Genomic DNA, 22,299 nt, shown 5'->3' with positions numbered 1-22,299 from the left:
ACTTGCGCTCTTGATTTTCTTACAGGCGGTTCTCTTTTCTACAAAGGTCTCTTTAATTTTACTTTAGGTGATATCTATCTTGCCCCTAATGATACATGCCTCTATATCCTTACATTTCCTCTAGCCATCCCTGCTTAGCGATGTTGCACTTACAGTCGATCACATTTTTGAGACGTTTGTATTCATTGTCGCTTGCTTCATTTACTGCATTTTTATATTTTCTCCTTTCATTAATTAAATTCAGTATCTCTTCTGTTATACAAGGATTTCTTACGTTCTTAGAATTGTTAAATGGCGCTGGGTGTCCCGGGTTTCTATACTGAGCTGTACATGATGTGTTAACCAGTAGTATTCTTGGGCAAATTTCTCTCGGACGGATAAGCTTGTTTTCACGAATCATGGGCTTCCGAAAAGTAGTTGACACGCTGCCTCACTGCAGATTTAACGAAGGTACGAGCATACGCAATAGGTTCCCACTCATGTGAGAGGCTCGACGACTTTTTAAGTAACAGAACCTAGTGCGTTTTCCTAGACGGCGAATGTTCGCTAGAGACAAAGATATCGTGAAGAGTGTTCCAGGGAACTATGATAGGACCCCTGTTATTTTCTGTATACATAAATGATCTGGTGGACAAGGCGAGCAGAAATCTATGGCTGTTTGCTGATGATGTTATAGTGTATGGAAGGGTCTTGTAGTTGAGTGACTGTAGAACAGTACAAGACGAATCATACAAAATTTCTAGTTGGTGTCATGAATGGCAGCTAGATCTAATTGTAGAAAAATGTACGTTAAACCAGACGAATAGGGAAAACAGACCCTTAATGTTCGAACACAGTATTAGTAGTGTGCTGCCTTACACACGTCGATTACATATCTACGCGTAGCATAGCAAAACAATATGAAATGGGTAGAGCATGTAAGAAATGTAGAAGGTAAGGCGAGTGGTTGAATTCAGTTTATTGGTAGAATTTTAGGTAAGTGTGGTTCATCTGTAAAGGAGACTGCATGTAGGACACCAGTACAACCCATTCTTGAGTTCTGTTCCTGAGTTCGGGATCCCCACTGGGGCATATTGTAGGAAGACATTGAAGCGGTTTAGAAGAGGGCTGCTTGATTTGTTACCGGTAGGTTTCAACAACACGCAAGTATTATAGAAAGTCTTCGGGAACTCAAATGTGAATCATTGGAGGGAAAGTGACTTTAATTTTGAAGCTGACTGCAGAACGATTCTACTGCCACCAAAGTATATTTCGCGTAAGAACTACTAAGATAAGAGAAATTAGTGTTCATTTGGAAGCATATATATAGTCGTTTTTTACTCTCTGTATATGCGAGTGGAACAGGAAACTAGCAGTGGTGCAAGGTACAATCCACCACGCATAGTACTGTCGCTTGCTGATTATGTATGTAGATGCAGATATGCACCTCCAAAAGCTTAAATGCCTACCGTATCCTCAACAAGAGATGTTGAAAAGGTAATTCAAACGTCCCCTTTAGAAAAAATGACAGCTATGAGAAATATCAGGCAACTGGAGGTGACACATTTACAAATGGTTCAAATGGCTCTGAGCACTATGGGACTCAACTGCTGAGGTCATTAGTCCCCTAGAACTTAGAACTAGTTAAACCTAACTAACCTAAGGACATCACAAGCATCCATGCCCGAGGCAGGATTCGAACCTGCGACCGTAGCGGTCTTGCGGTTCCAGACTGCAGCGCCTTTAACCGCACGGCCACTTCGGCCGGCGACACATTTACAAATGCTAGGAATGTAGGTATGTAACACATCTTAGTCTATGCAAGCTATAACTGCAGATGGTATCTATTTATGCAGTCCAGTCTGTCTAAGAATAATTAGTTTAGTTCACCTGAGTACAAAAGTGCACAATAGTGCCCGACCATCAGAAAACATCTCATTCGCCACCTTGGAGTAGAGCGACCTACTTAAGATCCCACTTACTGCAATACGTCGTTTGTAATTACCCGTTGTTTACAACTTCTACAATATATAATAATTATCACCGTAAAAGAAACTGACTACATTTGTTGTTAAGGCTTGATTGAGATTACACGGCGAAACACAAACACACACACTTATTTGGTCTTGAACGATGGACAACATTTTCCCCGGACAACATTTTTCCCAAAACATATCTCAACTAATTGTAATCCCAGGTTGCGACCAATTTTTATGGAAGTTTTCTATTGGTTGTAAGGAATATGCTGGAATTAGTAGTCCCTACCACTTATTTCCAATTGGGAAGCTATCTTCCCCACTACCTGCAGACCTAGTAATTGGCTCTATATAAGGCCGCCAACATGTTCTACTCCTTGGAGACGAGAATCGGAAAAAGAAAACTACATGAACTAGTGAATTTCGTCTTAGACCTCGGGGAAAAGGGAACAGTTTTGTTTATTAGGCCCCCGCTAACACCCTCATCAGTTGAATCCTCATGAGATGCTGAATACGATTTGTTTATAGTACTTTTTCGTGCTATATTTCGGAATAACAGTACTGAAGCAGTAATCAGTTGGAAGGAACACTGCTTCAGCTCATAAGAAAAGGCCGGCAGACAGATTCTTGCACGCTCACGGTGACGTGTCCGCTACGACCGGTGCATGCCGCTGCATTCGTGGCCCCCGCCTGCACCGTTACTCCGTCGAACAGAACTACTGAGTGGAGCAGGTTGCTCAGTGTCACTAGTCTCCAAAATGCACTCTAGTGACATAAAATCAAAAGGCCATCGCAATCTCAACTCTTAAGGACACTCCTTTAACTCTTGCGCGACTTGTCAGCCAATCCTGACCCTTCTTAGCACACTAAAGAGTAGCAAGTGAAACTGTGACCCCACGTCAGGCGCACATCCCAGACCTGTCAGACTGATCCTTACGGACATGACGATTGATCACTGTCTCTGGGGAGAATATGTGCACCCGGTCGTATGTATTGTGAGATACCGCAATAAATTGCTCCAGGGGAAATCTGAAAACGTCACAGAAAGCTAATATGATAATTATTAAACTATGATGAAGAAACAGACATCGCGACTATTACTCTCAAACTTTTATTGGTGTTCTATCCCTCTGTACATCTGATGATGTGTCACATAAGAAATACAGCAAAGATTTGTCAGATTTTTCAGTTTACGGCAACTGACGTTCATTCAGCATCATGAACAACGAAGTATTCGCAATTTTAGCTATGTTATGTTACAAAGATGTTACTGTTTGCTCAACTAGGTATGGTGAGTCCTTCAGTGATAGTCTCACCTTCATGCAAACAAATATTTATCCACACTTTCTTACCGTTAGAGTCAGAAATAAAACAGATGAGAGAGGAGGACACTAGATATTTTCATTACATTGACACATTTGTTGTAATTCTTACGACAGTGATTCTCTTTAAAATACGATAAACTTTTAGCCAAGAGAAGGAAATAAAAATGAATCTGAGATATAAGCACAGTCCAAATTAACTGTTATGATGTACTAGTCTTTCCTGCAGATATCACAACAGACTGGGTATAAAGCAAGGAACAAGATTTCTGAAAAGATCCATCAATAACTCCTCTATTGTATACATTGAGTCAAACGCTTTCTCGTGTTCCAAATGTAGAAAATTCCTAAAAGTTTCCACCACTTCTGCACATCACGTCTATTTCCAACTAAATATCAGGCTCTACTTTAATAGACGATACATATTATGTCTTTCTGATCATCAGTACGCGTAAAAACAGCAAGGCTGTTTACATATTACCCCACAAAAAATGGCGCTGAGCACTATGGGACTTAACGTCTGAGGTCATCAGTCCCCTAGAACTTAGAACTACTTAAACCTAACTAACCTAAGGACATCACACACATCCATGCCCGAGGCAGGATTCAAACCTGCGACCGTAGCGGTCGCGCGGTTCCAGATTGAAGCGTTTACAACCACTCGCCCACAACGGCCTGCAAGTGTTACAGACCCTCTGCTGTTCCTGATCTACATAAACGATATACGTGATAATCTGATCAGCACTCTTAGATTGTTTTCAGATGATTACTCCACACATGTAATTTTGGACATTACCTGGAACAGGACGACGTTTAATGAGATATAAGATCACGTGGCTCATTTGGGAGCCACTGTACGCGCATAAGAGGTAGAAACGCCCAAACACACGATCTAGAACACTGATTTAATTTTCTTAATTTTCACACATTACTACTTTTGGCAAAAGGTCGGACACTTTCTTCAACTTTCTCTGCCTCGTGATGACTGGGTGTTGTGTGATGTCCTTAGGTTAGTTAGGTTTAGGTAGTTGTAAGTTCTAGGGGACTGATGACCATAGATGTTAAGTCCCATAGTGCTCAGAGCCATTTCAGCCAACTTTCTTCAACAGAAGACTAAGGTCGATTCCGTTTCATCCTTGCTGAACAACACTACTCTTGCGATGCGATAGCGACGTCCCGTAAGCGACCTTCCCTTCCTACATGATTCGTCACCAGGTATCTTATTACACACCACGTCGTAGTAATAACGTGAAGAAGAAGATGGGGCGTGATGGTAGATTACTCATTTTCCATGCCAATTGAAGGGTCGACTCTTGTAATAGTTTTACTAATGGGCTCCGGCAGACAGCATTACATGGATGACAGCAATAAGCCAACTCCTACAGGTAAAAGCTTGACACAGCCAAGCTCGCATAAATATGTATTTATTTACAACAAGTGGTTTCGACCGAATTTTCTGTACTCTTCAGGTCTTCAAAAATTTTTGTTCAATTTGATCAATTTGGGTTCGACTCATGCCAAGTTGTCATTTTAGTGGCCTGAGGTCCCAGCTCAAAATGAACACATTTTATAATCAAAATTTTTGAGGACCTGAAGTGACAGTAAAGTCTGCCGAAACTGGTAGTTGTAAATGAAGAAATATTTATGCGAGCTTGGCTTTAAAAAGTTTTTACCGAGTGAAACAAATCGCTCAATTTCTCAGCACGAGAAAATTTCAATCAACTTCTACAGCTCACCACACGGAACAGTATAGACATGAGTTACGCACTTGGGTGTATGATTAGGAGCGGTTATTCTCAACGGGTACTAAGTCCCAGAGTGCAGATTGTTAGGCGGTACTCACGAATTCTGTATTGGCGCTGCGCCGCCCAAGAGGAGCCAAAGAAGCAGGCGGTGAGCAGCAAGAACGCGGCTGCCCGCGGCTGTCGGCGGCTGCTGCTGGCGGCGTCCATGTCGGCGTCCGTGGTGACCTGCTTCTGCTTCTGCCTCCAGCGACGGACTGCTGGCCTCTCTGACGGCCACGGCCACGGAACCGGTCACCGCTCTTCCTGCCGCAGCCTTAAAAAGGCGAACGGGGGCGCCGCCGCGTCCACACTCGCGCGTCTCGCCCTGGGCCGCTTCCCATTGGATGAGCAGCAGCGCTCGGCCCGCTGATTGGCCCAGGTCCTCTGTGGAAGGGCAGGGTGCCACTGCGCTACCCCCGTCGCTGCGGCGCCGGCGTAGGGTTGGTCCGGAGAATGCCGGTTACGCATTGTCGTCACGGCGACCACGTGCTCGCGCAGTGGACCATTACAGGATGCTCGCTATGTGCTCTGCGCCGCGAATGGCTTCATTGGCTGGCAGTACAGCTAGACAACACGTGTCCAGTCTGTGACTCTCTTTGCACGCAGGCAGGGCGATCTTCTGCTTAGCATAAGACGTCCAGGGCGTGTAACGTTCGTACGCCGGTAGCGACCGTGTTACATAATGCGACAATGCGATTAAGTGTCTGGTATACGCTGGATTTAATACAGACTATCACAGTGAGAATTGTGGCTAATTTCTAATCCTACGCCATGTATTTTGTCGAAGTATCGGGGACCCTTCCAGTAGCCATGTGGCGACCAACTGAAAGCCATTTGGCTAATTAAAGAAGTACCAGTATTGTTCTGAAATTTGGCCGGAGCTTGGCCTGAGTAAGCTGTAAGGGATATCTTAAGCACCCTGCACTTCTTCCTGTGCAAACACGTTAAGTCTTTAATATTCCCGTAGGATGGAAAAGAAAACCGAGGATACCACAATTTAATCGTGGCTGTGCGACAGCAACCGTACAAAAGTATCATTTGTATAATACAGCCAACAGCTTGCTACGAGATTTAACTTGGCGTGGCTTCGGCATCGAGTACGGGTGTCTTCACAAGAAAAAAACCAAAAACAATTACATGTAGTGACAGCTGAAAACAGGTTTAGGAGAAAAATGCTCTTGTCATATAAAATAACTTTCCAAAATCATATTTGAAACCACATAAAAATTATAGATATTGGAGCTGACGTAACAATGGTACTTGTCAGTAAAAATTGCAGCTACGTGACGTAGCATAATGTACGCCTCTGCCTGTTTCCTCGTACAGCCCTTAGCGGGGTACAGTGTGCTACTTTACGTAGCTACGGTTTTTACTGACAAGTACCATTCTTACGTCAGTTCCGATACCTGTAATTTTTATATCGTTTTAAATATGATTTTAATATGACTTAGGAAGTTATCTTATATAATGAGAGCATTTGCTAGTAAACCTGTTTTCAGCTGTTAATACGTGTATTTGTTTTCGGTTATTTCTGATAAAGACACCCGTAGTCGGTGTCGAAATCAGGTCAAGTTGAATCTTGTTGCAACCAGTTGGCTCTGTATTATACAAACCGTATACCGAGGATGGTGCACCGGTGATCTAGGGGATGCGCGCTCTGCGTGTTCGGTCAGAGGGTTCCTGAATGAATGGATCAACACTATAAACTTCAACGAGTGTCATGGGACGTCCGCCTCGAACAAATGCAACGAACAATAATAGCGAACAAAATTAGACAAAGAAAGGGGGACAGTGTCTTTGATTGATAGTCAGAACGCCCTCGGTCTCCGGTTCAAACCCCGCCTTTGCTTAAATTCTGAATAAAAATCAGCAGCAGTGGCAGCCGAAGACTTCCGGCATAAGAAGTCACCCCTCATTCAGCCAATGGCCTTGTCAAAGAGGCGGAGGCGCGGACAGAGTTAAGGGTACTCTCTTGCCCTTGTGGTGGAAAATGATCAGCAGTGATCTTGGATGTTCAAGCCAATGGAAACAACTGCATCAAAGACAAGTAACGTGTTTCCACAGGAAATATGGCCTTAAGTGAGAAGTGTCGTGATGACGTCTCCATTGGCAGAAGATTCCGTACAACTCCCCCATCCGGATCTCCGGGACGGGGCTTCCAACAGGGAGGTAACCATGAGAGAAAGACTGAATAACCAACGAAATGATAACGTTCTGCAAGTTGGGGTGTGGGATGTCGGAAGTTTGAACGTAGTAGGGAAGCTACAAAATATGAGACGGGAAATGCTAAGGCTCAATGTAGATATAAAAATGGAAAGACGATAAGATCACAGTTGAGTACAGAGTAATATCAACAGCGGCAGAAAAATGGTATAACGGGAGTAGAATTCATTATAAATAGGAAGCTGGAGCCGAGAGTGTGTTACTGTGAGCAGTCCAGTGATAAGATTATTCTCATCAGAACCAACAGCAAATCAACGGTGATAATGATATTTCAGGTATACATGCCGACGTGGCCAGCAGAAGATGAAGAGATCAAGAAAGTATATGAGGATACTGAACGGGTAATTCAATACGTAAAGGGGATGAAACTGTATTAGTCATGGGGGATTGGAACGCGGTTGTACAGGAAGGAGTAGAAGAAGCGGTTGCCGGAGAATATGGGATTGGTACTAGGGATGAGAGAGGAAAAACTAATGGAATTCTGCAATAAATTTCAGCTAGTAACAGCGAGTACTTTGTTCAAGAATCACAAGAGGAGGAGGTATATCTGGAGAAGGTCGGTAGATTCGGGAAGCTTTCAGTTAGATTACATTATGGTCAGACAGAGATTCCGAAATCAGATACGGGATATACACGCAGATAACTATTTACTATTGATGAAGAACAGGCTGAAATTTAAGAGACAAGAGAGAAGACTCAATACCCAAAGAAATAGGATACGGAAGTACTAAGGAATGACGAGGTACGCTTGCAGATCTTTGAGGCTCAGTATGCAGTTCAGTTGAGGAGCAAAAGAGGCAGTCACTGAAGTTGGAAAGAAAACCAGCGGTACTAAAAAGGTTACAGCAAAAAAAAACCATGGGTAACGGAAGAAATACTTCAGTTGATCGATGAGGGAAGGAAGTACAAATACGAAAATACAAGTCACCTAGGAATGAATTAAATAGAAGGTGAAGGTAAGCTTAGGCGAAATGGCCCCATGAAAAATGTGAAGAAATGGAAAACAAAATGACTGACTCAGCATATATGAAAGTGAAAACAGCCTTCGCTGAAACTAAAAACTGGGATGGTATCATTAAAAGTGCAATAGGAATTCCACTGTTAAATGCAGAGAACGTATAGGTGGAAAGAGTACAAGGAGGGCCACCCTTAGGGCGAGGGCTTACCTAATGAAGTGACAGGAGAAGAAACGGGAGTGTTGAAATCAGAATTTAAAAGAGCTCTCACAAAGACTTAACATCAAATAAGACAGATGGGATAGTAAACATTCCACCAGAATTTCTAAAATCATTGGGGAAGTGGGAACAAAACGACTATTCACCTTGGCGTGAAGAATGTATGAGTCTGGCGATGTACCATCTGACTTTCAGAAAAACGTCATCCTCACAATTCCGAAGATTGCAAGAGCCGAAAATTGCGAGAATTATTGTACAATCAACTTAACGGCTCATACGTCCAAGTTGCTGGCAAGAACAACATACAGAAAATGTAAATATATATATATATATATATATATATATATATATATATATATATATATATATATATATATATATATAGAGGTAAGCTGTAGGGAGAGACGGGTAATACATCATATGTTCAAGAGCCAAGAGGGAACATTAAGAGCGGAAACCAAGAACGAAGTTCTCGTATTAAAAAGGGTGTAAGATTGGCAGACACCATTGCGAAATTCTATGCAGTGTAACGTAACGAGGCTAAAAGGATGCACTGTAGACTTGTTGCAAGTGCTGTTGCGTTCTCAGTACCCTTCTAAAGCCTACAGTATAGATGGGAGATTTTACTGGCCAATTCGTCGGTGAAACAACTGTCCAACAGGACCTCTCGTTGCATGACCCTCCACTTTCACGACTTCCAAGAGATGAAAATCGCAAGAATTAACGTCCAGAAGAAAGTATGCCACAACACAGGTTTTCCCTAACTACCAATTCGCCGTGTTGCTCGTCCACGGAGCCGCAAGGATTCTTTTCTTTGATGAATGATGGTCATAATTGTATGATGAAAATTATGTTGTTAATGGAAAAATTTTAATAGAAGTATTGCAGTAGCATTCAAAATCGAATTAGTTTGCTCTACGGGGAATTCAAATATTATGTCCTTCATGGGTATGCTGAAGGAGATGCAAAGCAATTGTAACCTTCGATGGGAAATAAATTTGAAAAGGGCTTGTTGTACGAACTATTAAATTCAGGAACTACGAGATGATACACATCTTAAAATACGTGTTAATGGAACATACGTGATCATCCTGCATATTGCTAATAAATTATACTTATTTTCTCTAGTTTTTCTCTAGTACAGATGAAAGTCAATAGGGAAGAACAAGCATTACAAACTAAAATAAATTTCTAGAAGCAAATGGAAAAATATAACTACTTAAGGATGTATTTTTCGAGCTAATTTATGAGTTTTTTTGTAGTAAGGGAGCTGAAGACGATTGAATAAATAGGAAAAAGAGATAAAGAGAATGGCTTTGGTGAAACAAGAGCGTTTGCAGGAAAAAGCTTCCTATGATTTTGAAAAGTAATGTTGAAATCAGAGTGTGCTACTAGCTTTGACCTGTACATTGAGGCATAGACTTTTAATGCAGGAATTAAGAAAAAAAATAGAGAATTGTTTAGCAAAGAAAGGAAGGTTGCAAGTTAGGAATTATTAGGTAAGAACTGGAAAAAAAGAAATAAATGAGGGAAAGCCTGGGATGGAAGTCGTAATCATGGCCGTAATGAAAATGAAGTGCATGCGGAGGGGGTATGTAACCAGGCAAATGAATGGTAAATTGCCCAAAGAACCTCCTTGCTGAGTTTCAAGATGTAAGAAAAAAGTGTGACGTCGACCTTAGGGATGACATTAGAAAACATATGGGAGCCAGATAAATATGTGCAACTAAAGATATTTGGAAAAGTTTAGAGGAAACGTTTATCGAGCAATGGATAGTGAATGGCTGATGAGGGTGATATTTTTTTGCATCTTTATTATTACAGTAATTACGAGTCAGGTGTTTGTGGACGCTTTTGAGTTCCTATTAATTCCCATATTGTAGAGACGTCATAAGACCATGTGTCAATATGAATTAATTTGAACAGTTTGTGCCATGATAGTGGAAATGTATTGTTGATGATAATGTCTTCTTTAGAGATTGTAATGACTGCATCCTTGTACTCAGTACTTAGGTTGGTGACGGTGCAGTATAAAAAGAATAACATTGTAGTGAATGGAACTTTTTTTCTACTGCCTTTCTCCGATCTATGGATATTGTGAGAGATGTGTAACTGTGTGATTGCGCTTTGTTACGTGGTGTTGTGGGTGATGGTAGCAATGAAATGAAGGGAATTTCAAATCAATGTCAGCTTATACCCCACTCCTCTCAAATAACGCCAAGGGAGCCACCGAGTTTAAGGTGGCAGCTTGACATATGTGTCATTATATTAACGCACTTAGACTTCTTTTATTTACTCAGGACGTGATCAGAATCAGACGGAATCAGTAATGCAACACAAAATATTTTCTCTCCCAGTTCCGGGTGAAAAATGCGGAATTTGTTGTGGGAAATCGTGGAATATTCCCGCTTCAGCCCCTGTTGTTTCATGAAGTTCCCATGCGTGGCGGCGCTATACGTAGTCTTCAAAATGGCGTCTGTAACAGAGATTCGTTCCAAGCAGACAGCTGTCACTGAGTTTCTTTCGGCGGGGAATCGGAGCGCCGCAGATACTCATAGGCAGAACGCCTACGGAGACCTGGCAGTGAAGAAAAGTACAGTGAGTCGTTGGGCGAGGCGTCTGTGATCATCACAAGAAGGTCAGGCCAAATCTGTCCGCTCTTCCGTGTGCCGGCCTGCCGCACAACGGTGAGATTCCTGTAATGTTGGAATGTGCGGATACTCTCATTCGAGGTGATTGACGGATTACAAGCAAACACGTCACTACTCGACTGGACGTCTCTGTTCGTAGTGCTGCCAAAGTCACCCCCCAGCAGGGGTACTCAAAAGTCTGTACCCGCTGGATTCCTCGACACCTAACAGAAGAGCGTAGAGAGCAACGAAGGACCATCTGAGAGGAATTTGTTGCACGTTACGAGACTGATCGTGACAATTTTGTCGAACATCGTCACAGTCGATGAAGCGTGAGTCCATCACATAGAAACGGAAATAAAACAACAATTCACCTGTCCTCAGCAGAAAAAGTTCGAAGCCGCACGCTCAGCCAGCAAAATCATGGCAGTAGTGTTCTGGTAGACTGAAGGAGTTATTCTGTTCGACATCCTCCCTGATGGTGCAACGGTCAACTCTGAAGTGTATTGTACTACCTTCAGGAAATTGAAGAAGAGGCTTTAGCGTACACTTCGCCACAAAAATTCAAACGCACGTCTTCTCCATAACAACTCAAAGCCTCACGTAAGCATGCGCACCCGAGAGGAGCTCACTAAACTTCATTATACTGTTCTTTCTCATACACCCTGCAGCGTGGATCTCATACTTTACGACTTCGATATCTTTAGTCCAATGAAAGATGCACTTGGCCGGAAGCAGTATGTGGATGATGGGGAGGTTACGGATGCAGCACGACATTGGCTCTAGAGCCGATCAGTACAGTGGTACTGAATAAAACCAACCTGATATCAGAAAAAAATGTGTTGTATTACTTATTGAACACCCCATGTAAAAAGCTCGTACCCAAGGACAGTTTTCTGTCGCATGTCGATCAATCAGTTTGTCAGTAGTCACTACTTCACTCAAAAATTATTACAGATTATCGTCCAACGAACTCGTCAAATACGAGGGTATGTTCCCTAAAACCGAAGTATTGATTAGAGAGAGAGAGAGAGAGAGAGAGAGAGAGAGAGAGAGAGAGAGGTGGTGGGGGGTGGGGGGGGGGGGGAGGGAGAGAGGAGCAGATAGAAACGGTACTTTGTATATCGTCTCCAAAATTGTACAAATACTTCCAGTTATTAACTACAATGGCGTTATCCGCAAGGTTTGTCGCAGGAAAGGTCACGACTCCTGGAACTGGTTATGAACCCTGTTTTCGTTGTCTCTGTGGCGTACGATACTTTGATCATATTTGAACATCATATGCACAGCTTCCCTGGCTGTGTGCAGACAAGCGCACAGATTTCCATATCGTTTGTCTTCTCTACTGTATTATCAACGTACACCGCCCCCATGTCTATCCTTCATTTTAATGTTCTTCTCTGAACATCTGTCCTACTCCATCGTTCAGCCATTTTCTCCGAGACCTTCTCAGTACCAGGAAGCCGCACTATATTAGAGAACTGAATAACATATCCAGCTTCCGAAGAGAGTTAATATCTACAAAGACAACTATAATGATTACCATTGTCCCTGTCCACTCTCGTTGCCCATTTGCATCATTCTTTGGAACCAGATATTCCTCATTTCCTACTATTCTTTGCGGATGCAGTCTCTTTAAATTTCCTTTCCCCAGCACTCGCTGTATCTGAAAACGCCTATTTTGTACTATTATTTTTGTTTTCATGACCATCTACCACAGCAGGTGTTAAAATCAATTATTATGGTTCCTCGGCTTAAGCTAACTGCAACAAGTTAAAGAGAATTTTACACCAGACGCATTTCGCTCTGATTTACGAAGCATCTTCTGTGGCCATTCTGCAGGTTTGGATACATATGGCTGTGTCTTTTCGGTTATTTTAAGGTCTGTGTGTGTGTGTGTGTGTGTGTGTGTGTGTGTGTGTGTGTGACGTTATGTATGTAGGTGGGGATGAGGATGTGGGTAGGGGAGAGGGAGAGAGAGAGAGAGAGAGAGAGAGAGAGAGAGAGAGAGAGAGAGAGACAGAGAGAACGAGAGAGAGAGAGAGAGAGAGAGAGAGAGAGAGAGAGAGTTTTTTTTGCGATAGCTGACAAAAATACACACACACACACAAATTATATATTAAAGCCGGCCGGTGTGGCCGAGTGGTTCTAGGCGCATCAGTCTGGAACCGCGCGACCGCTATGGTCGCAGGTTCGAATCCTGCCTCGGGCATGGGTGTGTGTGACGTCCTTAGGTTAGTTAGATTTAAGTAGTTCTAGGTTCTAGGGGACTGATGACCTCAGATGTTAAGTCCCATAGTGCTCAGAGCCATTTGAAGCCATTTAAAAAAATAAAAAAAATAGTTTCACAAATTGGCAACGTTCACAACCTACACGTAAAACAAATGATCAAAAATCAACACTGTAGTACTGTGCTGACAGAGAACACGTAACTTTCAGTGCTATTCGAAAAGTGATTTGAATTGTAAATATCACCAATGCAGCTTAAAAGAGGGTGCAAAAAGACAAAAACTGCCAAGCGTATATGTGTAACGACGTTACTTTCAACGTCAACCTCAACTAACAAAGATGGAAGAAGCAGTGGTTTATGGAATATGTGAACAACAGGCAGAAACACAGTACGTAAACTGAAAATCAACATTACAAACAAAATACCGTTTTTAATCTCAAACAACCAAAAATATACGAACATATGTGTCCATACTTGCAGAATGACGAAAATGCTTTTTAAATCGAAGTGAAATGCGCCTGGTGTAAAATTCTCTTTCATTAACTGAGTTAAGTTTAAGGCGGAGAAATCATAATAAGCGGTCTATTTTGTAAGCTATAAATGCTTTTTATATTTGCCACTATTATTATTATTATTTTTATTGTTGTCATTATCATTATTACTATCATCGTCGTTATTATCGTCGTTAGTGGCAGCAGCAGCAGCAGTAGAATTACTGCCAGTATTAACTATCAGTTCACCGTCAGTGTTATTTATTCACATTGTAATTGAAGACACTTTTTTTATTCTCTTTGTCATATTAAAATTGTTATTTCTTAGGTAACTATGATGTAAAAAAGGTACTGTACGAGCATGTGCGAAACCATGATCAGTCGTAAGAGAGGGTTGGATGCCATAATCACAGCAGGTTAAATAAATAAACAACTTTCCGTTACATTTTTCGAGCACATTGGGGCACCTCACCCTTATTTTTCGACTTGTATCACTTTTCTTGGCGGGATGCGACATCTCTGCTAGAGCTGACGGCGCAGTTTCAAACGCTTCAACAATAGGCAATGGCAAGTGGGAAAGCTGGTGCGTAGGCGCGCAGAACTGGGTTACAGGGCCAGCGGCGGCGGCTGTCAGCCGCTGCATAACTCGCGCAGTAGGTCGCAGGCGCCGAGGCGGCGGCACGGCTGATCCGCGGTTTGTGTCGTATGCCTTACTGAATTAGCAAGAGAGGTTATTAGACATGGAGCGCTAACTCAGCTTGACAAGGAGGGTGTACTGAATGGAGGCGATGGATTACATAAACCTCCAGGATAGGGAGTTTACTCTTGTTTCACCGTATATGCAATTGGTGTTTAGTCTTTTTCTTTCAATTGACGAAAAAGACTAGCGTTTTCAAAAAAGAAAACGATCCGTATCATCGACTACCCTATTCCTGACATTGAGAGTCTTGAAATGTCTCTTACCGCTTTTCTCATAAGATCACGAAAGCTAGTTTTCAGCTATGCCGGTTACTATTTGCTAATTAAAACTTACGTTTCAAGGGGTCTTCGGCGTTTCGAATTTTCTGTATGGTCTCGTCGTTCCTACAGGAAACTTGATCTAATGAACGTGCCGCGCTTATTGTGTATCATAAATTATTAATTTTCAGCAAGATTCGAATCCTGCTGCGGCCACGTGGATTAGTGTTTTCCTTGCTACTGTTGATTCACACCATGAAACATTCGTCTTTTTTACCCTTAAGAAGTCATCAGAGATCCTCCATCCGTAAACTGCAGGTGGTATTACGAGACGATGTTTAGTGACGACGCTAATCTATAATTTGAACTTTAAACCTTATAAAAATATAATTCATATGATTTCGACTTGAAAAAGCATCTCAGATTTTAATTTACTTTTTGTGCATTGTTTCGAAGAGAGGGCAGTGTTTTTTTTCATAAGAACAGAGAAAAGGTATCTTTTTATTTCAGTAAGTAAGGAAATGGTGAGAGGGTTTACATTGCTTGTTTAAGCTGCTCTTGTGCGTATAGACACGGTATTTTTGTTCTATATAAGGTATAAAATCATGTAAGACATTAGTAAATCCCAGAAAAGAAGCTGCCTACAAATAAACTAATAATGCCAAGGACGAAGAAACTATGCCCGTCACATTGAGCACTCTGGGTTTTGTAAGACGTTGTAGAAATCGGCACGAAGCTTTGATCATGTAATACTGTAATGAGAACTCGTGATGATTTCTACTGTTAACATTTCCAACGACTCCCAAATACCTGTAGCTTAGGAAAAAAAAAGGTGTTGTTTAAAATTATTTTCTTTTATGGCGCTATATTTATGCTCCTATGCTGTTGATAACAGTGGGAGGCACCGCAAAAGCTCGACGGCTGTGACAAGTGAGCTGGCGGAGTGCTTAAGCCAGTGGACTTTTATTCCAGAGCGTTAGAGATTCGAATCCTGTCCGACCATCTACATTACGGACTTCTGTTTCTTCCCTAAATCACTTAAATTGTAGGGTCGCCACCGGCATTCTCGTGGTCGGTAGCTTCAGTCTGCAAGCTTACTGCCACTACGCTACACTGTAGTGATGGCAGTGCTATGGCGGTACTAGGCTGAATGGTTGATCTGAGCAGGGGACCAAACAGCGAAGTTATCGGTCCCATCGGATTAGGGAAGGATGGGGAAACCATCCCAGCATTTTCCTGGAGCGATTTAGGGAAATCGCGGAAAACTGGTACTAGGCAGTAGCATGAAACAATGGGTTCGGTTGAGTGAGTTGAATTACCAGTAACAAATTCTGAACATTTCTTAAATCACAACTTGGTAAAACATACATAATAAATCACTTCAGATCGCTCGATAGAACATCGTAACAAACATCTTTAAAGATGAGCTCAAATAAACAGAGACAAGATTAACGGGATGAACAACTGTAAAAAGAAAGTTCACAAGAAAAGTACGTCCCTCTCCTAAGATTTTAACGACATTAACAACTGTATAAACACCACGCTCGGTAGAACATTTTTAAAAATGCAGCTTAGTGACAGTAAACTAAATTTCACAGAACTTCACAATTTTAAAAGTCAATTCGTGTCGTGTTGACAATAGAGATAAGGTTACTTACAGGAACACGGATGAATCTAACACTGAATAGAACAGAGCCACGTGGGCCGAGCCACAGAAAGCCACACCAAGGAAAATACAAAATACCGGAACGTCGGTTAAATCGCGAAAGGACCGCTGCAAGCTAAAACTGACACCGAAAGCTGAAGGTTCTCGAGGCCTTTACCGAACACTTGCAATCCAATGAACAAAGGCACAAACAGTATACCATAGAAAGTGCTGAACACAGGTGAGAATTAACGTACGGAAGAACAAAGCAACACAAGAAATGCATACACACACACATTCACACTGATAAACACGAAACCTAACTGTAATCAGGCATGATCCTCAAACCATACGAACAAATCCACTATACGTACGTGAGCCTAAACTATTACAAAAGCTAAACCGGATAAAATACTCGGTATGGCTACTCGTATTAATGCCTGAGGCTGCGAGAGAAATCGGTTAAGACTACAGCTATAGTCAAACTTCCACAAATACGGCTACCATATTCAGCTACTACAGATCAGTTCCTAATAGCAACCTCACTCACTAAATTCCCAGGACCGAGTGACAAACATCGTGACCAAATCAGGGTCCACACACTGGTAACTGAAGAGAACACTCTTACCGCACCTTGTCGACGTAAGTACAATAGCACTTCGACCAGACGTGAACGAAACCTCTTTGCCACTAAGTTTACATCAAAGTTTGCTAAGCCGCCACAGTAGCAGACAAGAAGATTACCCGCCACCAGACATTATGAAAACTCCACATACGTACGCATTAACTCACTCTGTCTTTCTAAGATGGTAGGAATGGGAAGTAAGGATAACGGTACGATATAAATATCCTGTAGTTGTGGCGAAGGTACAGGAAGCACAGATACACAAGTAATCAGTACATGGATATAAAATGGACATTGAATAAATATGAATTCAGCGAATGTTTACGGTTGTAACTGAAAATGTTCAGATGTGTATGAGTTCCTGAGGGACCAAACTGCTCAGGGTATCGGTCCTTAGACTTACTCACTACTGAAACTGCTGCGCGGGATTAGCCGAACGGTCTATGGCGCTGCAGTCGTGGACTGTGCGGCTGGTCCCGGCGGAGGTTCGAGTCCTTCCTCGGGTATGGGTGTGTGTGTTTGTCCTTAGGATAATTTAGGTTAAGTAGTGTGTAAGCTTAGGGACTGATGACCTTAGCAGTTAAGTCCCAAAAGATTTCACACACACTACTTAAACTAACAACACGCACACCCATGCCAGAGGGAGCACTCGAACCTCCGGCGGGAGGAGCCGCGCACTCCGTGACAAAACGCCTCAAACTAGTGGGCACTCGGCGCAGCTGTGACTGACTGCAGCATACTCAGCTGCCGATTCTTTCTCCAGGCTTTTATAATGAATGTACGGAAAGTATAAGGTGCTAAAGGACATGTGAAATTTTATTGAAACATCATGAAGAGACTAATATGGAGGCTCTTTAACTTTTAATGGCGGATCCCTTCTCTGTCCCACATGCCAGAATAAACAGCCAGACCTGAGAGCATAAACGCAGCGAGCCACAAGTTCCCAAATGCCAAATGTGTCTCCCGACGCCGGCCGGGGTGGCCGAGCGGTTCTAGGCGCTTCAGTCTGGAACCGCGCGACCGCTACGGTCACAGGTTCGAATACTGCGTCGGGCATGGATGTGTGTGATGTCCTTAGGTTAGTTAGCTTTAAGTAGTTGTAAGTTCTACGGGACTGATGACCTCAGCTGTTAGGTCCCATACTGCTCAGAGCCATTTGAACCATATTTTTGTCTACCCACCCGTAGGACAGTGGGCTGCCTCAACTGCTGATACCATTCGGCGCTCCCAGCCGCATTAGATACATCTCCGCACCGCCCAAAGCGAATTTCTGAGCCACAGCCGCAACGTTTACGTTTGCGTCAGACGTAGTAAATTCCCTCTTTGCTAAGCGACTCAGTAACCAGAATCGTGCCAGTCTCTCTACCAAAACAAACATTGTGTCACCCTTGGCACAATACCTACACAAAGTTAACAAGTTAACCTGCTGTGTTCTGAACGCTTCGATAGGTCTATCCTACAATACATTTAATCCAGAATTGCTTTAGTTGTCAAGGCCTTAGCTTCACACGTGAATGAATTAATTATTCCCCTACCGCGACGGCGCTGATTAGTATCCACAAACATAAAAGCTTCATACCGTGTTCAGCACTCGCATCATTAAAGTAATATGCCTAACAGCAGCTACTAAAATATGAATTAGCCGAATAATGAATACTTACAAACCTACCAAAAACAAAAATAAAAGACTCACATATGCGAAGCCAAACCTCGAAAAATTATAACAAAGCGCTTCGATTATGAAGGTTGCGACTTGTTTCCTCCTCATTCTTTATCCAATACAATATTGTGCTTCCTTCTGCAACTACTTCTGCTTAGTTAGGATATTGCGTCCCAAACCTCCTTCGCTAGATATGTAAATGCACAACAACCATTATTCACAGTTCTGTTTTCACCCTTTAAACCAAAGCGCCGATATATTGTAGTTAATACACTACTATCCATTAAAACTGCTACACCACGAAGATGACGTGCTACAGACACGAAATTTAACCGACAGGAAGAAGATGCTGTGATATGCAAATGATTAGCTTTTCAGAGCATTCACACAAGGTTGGCGCCGGTGGTGACACCTACAACGTGCTGACATGAGGGAAGTTTCCAACCGATTTCTCATACACAAACAGCAGTTGACCGGCGTTGCCTGGTGAAACATTGTTGTGATGCCTCGTGTAAGAAGGAGAAATGCGTTCCATCACGTTTCCGACTTTGACAAAGGTCGGATTGTAGGCTCTCGCGATTGCGGTTCATCGTATCGCGACATTGCGGCTCGCGTTGGTCGAGATCCAATGACTGTTAGCAAAATATGTGATCGGTGGGTTCAGGAGGGTAATACGGAATGCCGTGCTGGATCCCAATGGCGTCGTATCGCTATCAGTCGAGATGACAGGCATCTTATCCGCATGGCTGTAACGGATCGTGCAGCCACGTCTCGATCCCTGAGTCAACAGATGGGGACGTTTGCAAGACAACAACCATCTGCACGAACAGTTCGACGACGTTTGCAGCATCACGGACTATCAGCTCGGAGACCATGGCTGCGGTTACCTTTGACGCTGCATCACAGACAGGAGCGCCTGCGATGGTGTACTCAGCGACGAACCTGGGTGCACGAATGGCAAAACGTATTTTCTCAGATGAATACAGATCCCGTTTACAGCATCATGATGATCACATCCGTGTTTAGCGACATCGCGATGAACACACATTGGAAGCGTGTATTCGTCATCGCCATACTGGCGTATGACCCGGCGTGATGGTATGGGGTGCCATTGGTTACACGTCTCGGTCACCCCTTGTTCGCATTGACGGCACTTTGAACAGTGGACGCTACATTTCAGATGTGTTAGGACCCATGACTCTACCGTTCATTCGATTCTTGCGAAACCCTACATTTCAGCAAGAGAATGCACGACCGCATGTTGCAGGTCCTGTACGGGTCTTTCTGGATAGAGAAAATGTTCGACTGCTGCTCTGGCCAGCACATTCTCCACAACTCTACCAATTGAAAACGTCTGGTCAATGGTGCCGAGTATCTGGCTCGTCAAAGTACGCCAGCCCCTACTCTTGATGACCTGTGGTATCGTGTGGAAGCTACATGGGCAGCTGTACCGTACACGCCATCGGATCTCTGTTTGACTCAATGCCCAGGCGTATCAAGGCCGTTGTTACGGCCAGAGGTGGTTGTTCTGGGTACTGATTTCTCAGGATTTATGCACCCAAATTGCGTGAAAATGTAATCACATGTCAGTTCTAGTATAATATAGTTGTCCAATGAATACCCGTTTATCACCTGCATTTTTTCTTGGTGTACCAATTTTAATGGGCAGTAGTGTACTTCACTTTGCCACGTGCGTATTTTCAGATCCGAGAATGAATTTTCACTCTGCTGTAGTGTGTCCACTGATTCGAAACTTCCTGACAGATTAAAACTGTTGGCCGGTCCGGGACATGAACACAGTACAATTTGCTTTCTCCTGCAATGTACTCTCTCCGCACTCACTCGCCTCCCCCCCCCCCCCCCCCTCCGTCCCCCTCTCCACCAGTACGTCTCACCTACACTTCAAACTTCACAGAGCAGCAGAGCTTCCGACTTTCCTACTTCGAGTCCTGGTCCTGCGCTCTATTTTCTAGTTAATGACGATACTGACATACTAAACTCTACTCATTTTTCTTACACACTTCAGAAGGTCAACTAACGTCTGCTATGACCACGCACTATCCGTTATTGGAAGAACTGTGCGGGAATGGAACATCAGGGTGTACGAGTTGTCTGCTGCTGACAGAAGCAATGGGAAAACTGCCATACTGCTGGAAATTTTAAACGACCGAACCCAGTTGATTCGATATTTCTCTGGTAGCTGAAATATCAAAGAAACTGTAAAATAAAGACGTCGCCAGGCTCCTGCAGGGGCTTAAGATGGAAATTTGGAAATTTGTGGTAAGAACTTACGGGACCAAACTGCTGAGGTTATCGGTCCCTAAGCTTACACACTATTTAATCTAACTTAAACCAACTTACGCTAAGGACGACACACACACCCATTCCCGACAGAAGACTCGAACCTCCCACGGGAGGAGGGCTTAAGATGTTTTAATTGCTAAAAGTCATATTAGAAATAAGCACGAGGGTGCGTTTCAAAGCTTAAAAAATGAAATCGTTTTATTGTTTCTCAAAGTACTTGCCATTAAAATTCATACATTCCCTACATGCGTTTGAACCAATCCTAAACAATTATTACACTCTGATACTGCTGCTTCAAAAACAACATCTTGAGTTACGAAACTCACTGTCCCGAAATATTTTGTGTTAGATGGGAACAAAAACAACTCATTGCACAATAAAACTGGTGACTATGGACAAGGAGACTTTAATTCCATCTTCTCCGTCAGAAATCAATTGTTTGTTGTGCCATGTGACAGCTGGCATTATCATGAGGAGTGATGTGGTATATCTGGTTGTTTTTCCAGATTTCATGGCTAACTTGTGGCAAGCAAATTGTTGTATGCCTTTCGGCATTAAATGTTCTTCAATCACGTAAACTTTTTTTCTAAAGTATTTGTCACTACAGGTCTAGCGTAACAAAACAATTATGTGGTTATTTTGTTGAAAGAGTTCGCGCAAGAAAAATTTTTCTTTTTGTGTTGTATACGTGGTGCCCCACAGTTCTAACTATATGAAGAAAGCATCTTTAAGGGGCAGAAATGAGTAGAAATCACCTTTACTCAATATCAGTTCAGATAACCGATCATCATATATATACAATGATATCACAGTACACAATACAGAGATCGTCACACCATCCAAACAGACACAAGTATGTTGCATTTTAGCCAACACTGAGCAGGGTAAAGACATTACCTTTAAAACTCAAAGGGCTAATACAAGAATTAGATACAATCTAACCAACTGCAGTGAATAATGGGTACTCAGTAACATCAATTGACAAAATATCCAACAAAATACAAGTCATCATCAGTAACAGATGCACTAAAACAAAAGTAACTGATACAACACAAATATTCACTAACATTCGTCACTCAGCCGCAGCATTACGAAAAAATTGCTCATTCAGAAATTCCACTATAAACATATCTTTTTCCACAAGCAACAAAGTTGGATACGTAGAGCCTCACACAGTTAAAATAAACAGCCCAATAGCAGAACAAAGTGGAATATGAAAATTACAATGTAACAGTTGCCCAGCGTTCTTCATGAGCAAACAAGAAGAACATTCCATACACGTTAAAAAGACCACATTG

General features: G+C 42.6%; 1 protein-coding gene across 1 annotated transcript in view; it reads right to left on the bottom strand.

Annotated features, from left to right (window-relative positions):
- Nucleotides 1-5,326, bottom strand: part of LOC126457269 (protein takeout) — a 66,901-nt gene extending 61,575 nt beyond the window's left edge. Inside the window, exon 1 of the mRNA XM_050093433.1 lies at nt 5,121-5,326. Within this exon, the coding sequence (XP_049949390.1) occupies nt 5,121-5,229 (109 nt within the window). The 5' untranslated portion in view covers nt 5,230-5,326. The remainder of the gene's footprint in view (nt 1-5,120) is intronic.
- Nucleotides 5,327-22,299: the final 16,973 nt, after the last annotated feature.

The sequence above is a fragment of the Schistocerca serialis genome, chromosome 2, assembly GCF_023864345.2.
Source record: "Schistocerca serialis cubense isolate TAMUIC-IGC-003099 chromosome 2, iqSchSeri2.2, whole genome shotgun sequence".
Taxonomy (NCBI): domain Eukaryota; kingdom Metazoa; phylum Arthropoda; class Insecta; order Orthoptera; family Acrididae; genus Schistocerca; species Schistocerca serialis.
This window is presented reverse-complemented; position numbering and strand designations above follow the sequence as displayed.